General features: G+C 41.7%; 1 protein-coding gene across 6 annotated transcripts in view; it reads left to right on the forward strand.

Annotated features, from left to right (window-relative positions):
• The window catches only part of ssh (Protein phosphatase Slingshot), a 145,768-nt gene extending 135,333 nt beyond the window's left edge, over positions 1–10,435 (forward strand). For all 6 annotated transcript variants that reach the window (XM_076201973.1, XM_076201972.1, XM_076201975.1 and 3 more), the window contains 2 exons: positions 2,023–2,428; positions 4,641–10,435. In XM_076201973.1, the coding sequence (XP_076058088.1) occupies positions 2,023–2,428; positions 4,641–7,417 (3,183 nt within the window). In that variant the 3' untranslated portion in view covers positions 7,418–10,435. The remainder of the gene's footprint in view (positions 1–2,022; positions 2,429–4,640) is intronic.
• The last annotated feature ends 645 nt before the right edge of the window (positions 10,436–11,080 follow it).

Below are 11,080 nucleotides of genomic sequence, written 5' to 3' on the forward strand. Positions count from 1 at the left end.
GGTGAAGGGGGCTTTGGGGAAGAGGGGAATGTCTGTTGAGGAAGGACGGGAGAGGACAGAAGACAGGGGTGAATGGAGAATGGTTGTATATGGATGATGTGATGCATGAGGTGGAATGGGCGGGGATGGGTGGTGAGGTAGTATGTGTGAGCAAAATTTGATGCAGCCTTAAGGGATTTCTCCCCGTCTTCTCCTTTTATGCATGGGGGGGACAGAGGGGGGGTCGCCGATTTAATGAAGCGGCCTTGCTGTGGATGTGTTGTGTCTTGCGACACTGCTTCTGACCCAGGGCAGTGGACAAGGTGCAGGGATGACTCATCATCCAGGAGGTGCTAAGATAAGAGGGAGGGTGTAGGGGTGTGGAGTGTATTCAGGGATGGAATGGGTGGGAATGATTTTGTGCCTTTTCCTTTTTGGCTACCCCCCTTGTAAGGGGGAAAAAGCCTTGGTATATGTATGTATGTATGTATCTTGTTGCATTGTTTCTGACCCAGGGCAATGGGCAAGATGTAGGGATGACCTGTCATCTATGAGCCAAGAAAAGAGAGAGGGAGGGGTGGTGAATGAGTGTGGAGTGGTTGGGGATGAAGTGGATGGGAGTGGAATTATGCCTTTTGACTTTGGCTATCTCCCTTATAAAGGGGAAAAAACCCTTGGTATATGTGTGTATAGTATGAAATATACTTGTTTTGTCAATGTTTTGTGTTGTATATATTTCTGGGGCATTTGGTAAAGTTGAGCATTTAGCAGTTTATTTTAAAAGGGCTTATCTTGATCTGTGTATGCATGTTTTTTATATGGTAAGGGTGGGATGCTGGGGGATAGGTTATTGTTGATATTTGAATAGAATACTGTCTGAGTTGTGTTTATTATGTGTTTGTTTGATGTTATGTGGAAGGTGAATAGATTAAAAGATTTTTGAAGAACAGCAAAGAACAGAAACATGTAACTCCTTGGGAAAGATTTTGATTTCTGAGTGTAGATGTTCAGCCCATTATTATTTGTAATTATTATTATGTTCTTTGTGATGAGTGGTAAGTGTTTATGCATTTCAACTTCGGTGCCTGTGACTGTTCTAAGTTTGTTCAATTTCTTATTCGCCTTCTTTTATATGTGGATTGAAAGTTGAATGTATATCAGATACAGGATTTTTGTCCAGTAAGAGAGGTTGCCCATCTCTGACCATTGGATACTTCTTAGATTCAGTGTAGGAATAAACATCATTAAGGACTTCTGAAGGAGTGCAGGCATTAAGTTTATCAGGAGCCATAGTTCTAGCTTACAGAGGTAAATCTTTATGTTTTTAGCTGTTACTTTGAAATTGTGGGGTGGTGAGGGGGAAAAGAATGCTGCCACCATGATCCCATGCATGTTTTAGAAGGTAGTTAAATGGTACAGAGGAGATTAGGTATCCCCCACACAATATTTTTCTTCAGCTAGGACCCTAGTAATTGGGTCATTAAATGTATATGGATATGGAATAGATGAATGTAATTGGTAAGAGATTTGTAGTATACTTATGAAAAAGATGGATGTATTAGCATTGAATTAAACTAAATTGAAAGGGAAGGGTGAGTTTGAGTTTGGGAGCATGGTGTATAGGGTGTCCAGAGTGGTGATGTAAATACAATTATGTAAAATATCCAAAAGTCAGTGAAACTCTAAGGGAAGGTGTTGTGTGTAAAGGGAGGGTCCAAGAGGAGAGTAACTGGGTAAGTACTGATAAAACAAAAGATCTAGTAACATTTGTCTTTTTAGATATTGTACTACATGTCATCTTTGTCTTGTATAGTCTATTTCATTTGCTTTATGTATTTAGATCCATATCTTTACAAAGCAGTTTTCTTTACTTGTTAAATATGTAAATGTACTGAGACTGGTACAATGTAAACATGGTGGGGTTTCAACCCCACTCAAATTGTATGCCTATATGTATATATTGTATGCCTGGATTTGACTAAAAATGAGGCACACATGAAAGTTTTAATAGTATTCTGCAGTGACATTTCCTTGGATCCCCAGGGAATCCTTGATGCGAGCCGGCAGAGACACAATGCCCTCTGGCGAAGCAAGTCTGAGACCAACCTGAAACCTCCACAAGTGCAAGTCTCACCCCCACAGCCTCTCAGCGCAAGCACTAACGACAACAGCACCATGCCTACCCACCAGCCAAACAATGGCAATAGAGAAATCAATCTCCATCACATGTACAATAATAACAATAACATTAACAACAGACAGAATAATGGGGACATGTGTGGAGAGAAGCAGGATCTGTGTGACAAGGGTGAGCCTGAATTCAGGATGTGTGAGCGAAGGAGTGGTGGGGGTCATGTGGCAGTGGCACAACATGCCATCCTCCCAAGACCCAAGTCCTGGTCCCCAGATGATCACACAGCCAATATTTTGTTTCCACAGCATCACTCAGGTGGGTGACCTAAATCTCCCTTTGTTACTATAACATTCTTTTAGCTGAATAATTTAATTTTGTACATGCCAGAATAAAAACTAGTCATTATAGCAAAAGGGTTGATTGGAATTGATTTAAGCCCTTCATGGCTATAATACTCCTAAAGGCAGTATCAGTCAGAAAAAAATTGATAAAGTAAAGGGAGTAAAGATTTTTATAACCCTTTCATTGTAGTAATGTTCCATGATATGAATAAAATCTGATATTAACCTAAATATATTGTAATGTGCCATTAAAGGGAAGGGGTTAATTAATTGTTGTAACATACCCAGGGCGGTGGGCAGGGTGCAGGGATGACCCGTCATCCAGGAGGTGCTCAGATGAGAGGGAGGGTGGGAGGGGTGTGGAGTGTATTTAGGGATGAAATGGGTGGGAGTGTTTTTATGCCTTTCCCTTTTTGGCTACCTCCCTTGTAAGGGGGAAAAAGCCTTGGTATATGTATGTATGTATGTAACCTTTTTGTAATGGTGATGCTTCTTAATCTGAATACAATTGTGTGATACTAGGCAGGGTAAAATCAGTAATGTACATTATTGTAATAAATGGGATCACATTTTTTTTTTTTTTTTTTTTCCTGCTGCCATGGTTGTTCAATGTGTACATAGATTAGGTAGTATGGGAGGTAGATGTTAGGGTGATAGGCAAAGGATTGGAAATTGTTCGAGAGAAGTGGGAGGTGAGTCAGTTCTTATTTGCTAGTAACACTGCTTGTGGCTGGATCAGAGGAAAGTTTGAGGCACTCAGTGACAGAATTTGGGAAGGTATGCGATAGAAGGAAGTTGAAAGTAAATGTAGGTAAAAGCAAGGTGATGAGATGTACAAAAGGTGAGGATGGCAGTAAATTGGAGGTAAGTCTTAATGGAGAGAGGTTAGAAGTGGATAATTTTATGTATTTGGGTTATGTGTAGTAGAGAATAGAGGAATGGGGATAGGAGTAAACTATAGAGTGAGAGAAGCAAGTAAGTGTGTTAGTGTAACAAAGTGTCATTAGAAAGGTATCTGGGTATGAGTACAAATAGAAGACTGTATGAGTATGTGATTCCTATGGCCCTGCATGGGACAAAGACTTGGAATGTAAGGGAAGCAGAAAGAAGTTAAAATGTTTGAGATGGAGTGTCTGAGAAGTATGGTGTGTTTTATAAAGATGGATAGAGTGAGAAATGAGGAGGTGAGTGGATTGAAAAGGGAAGTGACAGTAGATGAAAAAATAGTGGGATGGTCTGGGTACATGGAAAGAATGAGTGACAAAAAACTAGCTAAAAGATTATGGAAGGTAGAGGTGGATAGAATGAATTTTAGGGAAAGACCAAGAACGAGATGGATAGATGGGGTGAATGGGGCCTTTTGTAAAAGGGAAATGCCTGTTGAGCAGTGAAGGGAGAAGGGAAGAGACAGGTGTGAGTGGAGAATGGCCATAAATAGACTTAGCACAAAAGGAATTCTCCTCTTTTTCAATTTTTGCCTGAGGGGATGAGGATGGAGGGTTGCCCTGTAAGTGAAGTGGCTGGCCCTGCTGTGGATGTGCTGCGTCCTGCTGCATTGCTTCTGAGCTGGGCAGGGGACAAGGATGACCATTCATTTACAAGGAGCTAAAATAGAAAGGAAATAGGTGATGAATGAGAGTGGATGCATACCTAGGTTGGCTCCCTTTCTTGAAAGGGGGAAGAAGCCTATTAGTATATAGATAGAATAGATAGATTAGTACCAAGGGAGTCACATACAGCTGAATGATATAGCCGGGTGGCAGTTAGAATTGAAGGATATGTGCCACCCTATCATGAAGAAATAAATGGAGGTGGGTTTAACCACATTGGTGCTGAAAGGGCTATACACAGCAAAATAAGAAAGCTTGGCAACAGCCAGAATAAAGATATGTGCCACCTGATCATGAAGAGATTCTGTCTATATATCAAGGGCTTCTTCACCCATACCAGGGAGGTAGCCAAAGTCAAAAGGCACACACCCATTTCTTTTTCTTTTTCGCCCATTTCACCCCCATCCATCACCCTTCCCTCCCTCTAATCTTAGCTCCTCATGGATGACGGGTTATCCCTGTATCCTGCCCATAACAAGATAAGAGATTAAGAAGAGATTAAAGAGATTAAAAGATTAAATTGAAAAATTTCTAGTATTTATATATCATGCTGAAACAATTCTTTTCTTTTTACAGAATGTGGTTCGAGTGACGATATTAGTGGAGGTGAAGTTGGAGGAAGTGGAAGAAAGAGACTTGGAGGAAGTGGAGATAACCATGGTGGTGATGGGGAAAGCAGTGAATGCTGGCGTCGATCTCAGTCCCTTAATCAACCGGCATGGGAAGCTACAGTTACTCTTCAAACTTCACAACATGTGTATCCATCAGAATTTGAACCTGACACCAATGTCTATGGAAGTCAAGAGGACAAGAATAATCAAAGTTTATCCCCTGTGTGGCTTGTAGAGACTTCAAGGGAGATGCTAGTTGAAGGTAGTAACAGAATAGAAGCTGATGTAGTAGAAGCCATCAACCCAATATATATTTCCCAGAAACATCAAGAAGAAGAGAAGGCTACAGGGGAGGAAGAAGATGATCCTGTTATATCATCTTCTGTGAAGGAACGTATCAGCGAGTTTGAAAGTGTTCAAGGAAGTGTTGGTAGCCCAAGTTCAGTGAGTAAGAATACTGAAGTCATCATGAATCAAGAATCATCTACATCAGATCGAATTAAAAGAAGCCCAGGATGGAAGAAACCTACCGGAGAGAATCCCTTATCCCCCACCATTGGTGTCCTGCCCACTGCAGGGTCCCCCTTTAGTCATGAAGCAGCAGATAGTACCAAAGAATATGATGAAACCCCTAACAGGCTGCTCTGCAAGGAAGACACCCCCCACCTTGAAGGCAATGGACCCATTCTATCACAGACCAAACCAGCTGCACAGAAACATCAAGCAATTCTCATTCCCTCTAGTGTGTGTCATGATGACCAAATAAAGTTATCATCACCTTCCTCAGCAGTAATGTGTTCTTTGCCTCCTCAAGAACAGCAAATACAGCAACAGCAGCAACCACAACAATCTCATTCCCAGTCACAGGCACTACCCCAGGAACATCAAGATTCGAATGTAGTTATGGCAAAGGATTCAATTTCATGGCCTGCTGGCATTGTCAAGAAGCAGCGTCAGGATTTTGAGGAGATGGTGAAAGCAAGTGAAAGTAAATCTCCAAAGACGAAAGAGGCTGAAGTTGGCTTATCGCGCCAAGGCTCTTCAGCCTCCTTGCCTGGCCTTGCTATTGAAGGTTTGAAGAAGGAGGATATCTTCTCACAGCGTCTTGACAAAGTGTTCGATAGAGAGGAGAAGAAAGAGCAGAAGATTGCATCTGGGAATCCTGTCATCAGTGACTTGAAGGAGACACCCTCGAGGAATAGCTCATGGGGTTCCTTTGATAGTGCAGTGGTGTTGGGAGACAGGGACACGCCTTCACGGCAAAGCTCTTGGGGTTCCTGTGATACCAGATTCACACGAGGTAGTACATCCTCGCGAAACAGTTCCTTTGGAGGCACAGACCTCAAGCAACCCACACAGTACATCTCCCAAATCTGTGATAACTATGAAAACCATGAAACATATTTTAACAAAGACCCTGGTCCATACTCCCCAGGCACTGTACGTAGGAAAATCCCTAAGAGCAGCGGTGAGGAGGTTAGAAATTCGATGGGATCAGCTCCTGAAGAAATACATGATGAAGGTGTTGGGGAACAGGTGAAGGAGAAAGGCAGTAGTCCACCCCAGCCTATGGAGCATTGTGTTTCTGCTAGGCAGTCTGGGACACAGCCCCCTCAGCAGAAGGATGATGATGATACATCTTCCTGTAGAAGCAGTGGAGACTGCAATGGCAAAGGATGTGCAGGACTTCACCACTGTCAAAGCACACCATCACTGTCTATTCACTTAATGGCAGCTTGCCCTTCTTTGACACAGTCACAACCAGATATATCATCTCTTCGGTCTTCTGGTACACCCAAGGCAGTGCAGAACAGTGCCTCAACAAAAACGAGTCCAGTGTCAGAGGAAGAGATCCCAGTGAAAGGAACAGTACGGCAACAGAAACAGTTCTTGGAGAGCCTCAGCCAGAAACTTCCTCCTCTGGCCACCTCGAGGTCCTTCAGCAACAGCCCCACTGAACTGCAACAGCTACAGCAGAAGAATGAGCCACTGCGTCGTGGAAGGTTTGGACGTAGTTTTTCTGAGAAGAGGGCAAAGTTTGAGGGAGAGGTTCAAAGTGCAGGTGTTGTGCAGAAGATGCCCCAGTTCCCAGAACAGGGTGAGTCATCTTCACGGGTTCTTCATTTCCGTCAACGATCGCACAGTATTGAGAGGCTGAGTACATCTCCTTCCTCACCCTGTGCTTTCACACAGAGGCAACTCGTTGAACAGCTTCTAAAACAGGCTAACATTGAGCATGAAGTAGAGTGTGAGGGATCCATTGAAGAAATCTGTGTCAAGAGTTTAGTGGGCAAATTTGAGGACCCAAAAGACAAGGTTCCTTCTCAAAAGAGTGGGATGCAGACAATGTCCGAGAGTTCAAATGGGGAAAAGACTTCCAAAGAATCACCAGATAAGCCACGGCCTCCTGTACCTCAACGGAAGTCTAGTCTTGATTACAACTTTAAGCCAACAACTATTCGTGCCACTTCACAGCCGCCGTCTGCATCCTCGCAGAACTGGGTCAACAGTGGAGGCCCCTCCACTCCCCCAGCCACTTCCCGTCCTCCTGCAATCCAAAAACCACAGGCTAATGGGAATGGGACCTCAAACTCGGTTCCAGGCATGGCAACAGTGGTGTTGGGGGCAGTGACCATGGTAGCTTCAGCAGCTGCACCTGTGGAAGTACGGCGCAAGAAACAACAGGGAAAAACGCATCCTATCACTGTCATCAACAACCGCCACAAGAACCACACCATGTAGGCACATCACGCTGCTACTTCACTGCCCAGTGGGTGTGACTGGGCTGGAGAGTGCCACTGTAGGTGCCAGTTACTAGAGAGGCACCAAGCAGTCACTTTGCTTCGTTATCTGTGATGCATTATTCAAGTGCTGGCATGGCTATGACTTGTACAAACTAGCCATGTTGACTCAAGCCAGATAGGTTGTTGAAATGCTGGACCTAGTAGTTTTTAAGGTGATTACACTGACGACGACATCGGCTGCTAATTGCAGTGGGAGTGGTATCCCACATTATCTCTTTATCTAGTCTACATCTTGCCTTGATTTTGGCACCACGAAAGAAATTCAGCTCTTTAATATCAGTGTAAACAGACTTAGGAGAAAGGCTGTTTCCACCACCTTTCATCACAAGCACACCAAGTATATTACAAACTACTTACTACCACCCACCAAAAGGAGATTCCCCTACTTTCTCCTGTTTCAGCCCCAGAATCAGAGTCTATGATCATCAGTTGCTTCCATCAGTCATAACTCCCACCAACTGTTGTCATCCTGGGTAATTCATTTGGTCTGTCACCATCAACTACTCTTCCATCACCACCATTACCAGTCGATCTTCCAACACTGCTGTCATCTTGTCTCATCAATACTGCCACCTTAATCATTGCAGCTAGTATAGTAGCAAGTTTCCTGTAAGGCCTCTGCTGTAGCGAGTCCTCATCTAGTTTTATAGATAATGATGTCGCCTGCAGACTTTAGGATCTTTCTAATTCTTTGCCCTCCTGCTTGCTCTCTCTGCCTCTTGTCACATCTATAAGTTTTCTGCAAGATCCTGAAATCAAGACATTCCTTCATTATTTTGCTCAAGGCCTTCAGTGCAGTCTGATGACCTCTGCATAACAGTGCCTGTATTTCACTGCCCTCACTTCTAACTGTTTGACCTATCTATACATTCTATTTATTTGCTGCCTTTACTTGTCTTGCTGTCCTTGCCTCCCTTTCTGTAGTACTTTCGGTGTCTTTCCCTCCAACACTATGGTCACCTCCCCACCCACACATTTTGTTAGGTGTTGCTGTGGTGATGACTTTGAGTCATCCTTGACACAAGGGTCATCCTCAACAAACCTGCATCACCATTTGCCAGTTCTACTCATTCACAATCAGGTTACTTGCATCTATAAAAGTCCCGAGAAATTACATCTGTACTTTTCCACTCTGATTTGCAGAATAAGGAATCAATCCAAATTACTGTATATATTGTGAAGATGGTCCTTATGTCTGCATTCACTCATGCAGTAGACAGATGATCACAAACACACAAATAATTGTAAAGTTGTTAGTGTTATTCATTATTCAATATATCAAGTGTCCTACATACATGCTGTGTAATGTGGTTAGACTTCTTATGGTAAAGTACAGACTTAAAGGACTAACTGTAATGTTAGAGGTTGAGAGGACAGAATAGAATGGAAAATGATTGAGTCGTAAAGAAACAAGATCATGGAAAGGGCTTAAAATTTGACATTGTCAGGACCTTAATATCCATAAGGGGTTTGCCTCAAATTTTGAGGCAAAACCTGGACAAAGGATTAATAAAGTATGGGAAGGAAAGTGAACCAGATCATAGCAGGAAAAAATGGAAGCACCATGAGAGGATGGAGAAAAAAATATGTATACATACATACATACATACATATATAATATATATGTCTGTATGTATGTATAAAATGTTAGAACACTGTAGATGGTTTCAGGATGATATTCCAATAGATGCCATTTTTTAACCAGTGTCCCCTCCACCTGATACTGAGAAGTGGTTAAAGTATGAGGAAGGTAATAGATTGGAGACAGGAGGGAGGGAAACAAGGATGTTGGGGGGTGGGTAATAAAACAGTTCACCTTAAGTTCTGACTTTCCACTTGTTCACCCAATTTTTCTTGCAGATCTTGTTTTTTCCACATAATTTTTCCCATTAGTTAGCTTCAGCCTTTAGATGACAATTATTAAATCCCAATACATTGTTCTTGACACCATTGTTGACTTGGTGCCCAGTATGAATGAAAACTTGTATACTGAAGTCTCCCTGTGTGGGGTACAACTGCATAAATTCTATGCAGTTAGTACATTAGGGACTTAGTGATACCCCTACATACCAGAGTCATGCAGCATTCTTTTATGATCAAAGACTTCTCCACGGAGAAGAATGCTGATCACATTTAACTTGTACTATTCTTCCTTTCTGCTACCCACCTTAAATCTCTTCTTTACCACCTCTATGACTCCACCTCTTCAGTGTGATATTGTCCTCAAGGATAGAAGTGCTGGTTATCCATGACAAAATACAAAATACTGAGGAAATTGACCTGTGGAAGAACTGAAATATAGAGCTATGATGTATATTGTATCCCTATAGTGAATGTGTTTGAAATTTAGGTGATTTCAGATCCATTTCACATTCTCTTTTCTATTGTTTGGTTGAGTGGTGGTTAATACAACAAATAGAAAAGTTAATTTTCATATTTACTTAACATGTAACTAGTCTTTGGATTGGTAAGCTGATGCCAGATCATCTTCATTTCAAGGGTTTGATTGGTTTTTAGAATAGATACACGTCTATTGCCACTGTTACTTGTAATTGCAGATTCTTTCTCTTTTTCAACCTGTTTTTAAAGGCCACCCAGCCAATCAGAAAGAAGTATATACATCTAATTCCATACCATCTCAATTGATTTTGTCATTGAATAGCTGACATTGCAAAAAGATTCCAAAATTCACAACTGTTGCATTGTTATCACAATGACTTTCACAATTCATTATGACACCAGTCATTTTCGCTATTATTATCATCATCATCCTTAGGTTTGTGTGTAAATATATATCTTGATAGTACTGTGTGATGCCATTGTGTCGACATGCCTCAAATAGGTATATTCAAGTTGACGGTGATTTCTATGGTGTACTTTTAGTAAATAATGTGCGTGCTATATTTTGTATATAATTTGTACAAGGATTTAATTTATCATAAAACAACTCAGAAGATTTGTGTATATTTCATTATGTCCTTTGAAACAAAACAGAATGCACATACATACCCTGATGAACTGGAAATTTGGCCTACTCAGAACAAGATGTTTGCATCCCCACAGAATCCTCATTTATTCACTTAGAACATAAGAATATAAGGAAAGAGGAGATTCTAAGGCCTACACTAGGAACTTCCATGTCCCTTCCCACCAGTCATCCCTATCCATATCATTATCTAATCTTAAAACAATTGTTTTGGCTCTCGCTACATGTTACTAGATCCATTCTATTTGTTAACCACTGTTGATAAACCAGTTCTTGATTATAGCTTTCTTAAACTTAATTTTGTTCAATCTAAATCCATTACTACTAGTCGAGCTGTCTAATATAACCTTTCCTGCATCTACTTTGGTCCATTTGAATACCAGTAGATCACCCTGCACTTCTCATATTTTCAGAGAGTGTAAGTTAAAGTGCATAGGTCGGTCTTTGTAAGGTAAATTTCTAAGCCCTTGTATAAAATAATTTTGGGCATTCTCCCCTGTGCTGATTCCTAAAGATCAAGGGCTTTTTCCCCCTTACCAGGGAGGTAGCCAAAGTCATACAATCATCCCCACCCATTCCACTCTCCACCACCCTTTTCTCCTTTTCATCTTGGCA

This window comes from Oratosquilla oratoria, chromosome 18, assembly GCF_046742065.1.
Source record: "Oratosquilla oratoria isolate Oo_2021 chromosome 18, ASM4674206v1, whole genome shotgun sequence".
Classification (NCBI taxonomy): Eukaryota; Metazoa; Arthropoda; class Malacostraca; order Stomatopoda; family Squillidae; genus Oratosquilla; species Oratosquilla oratoria.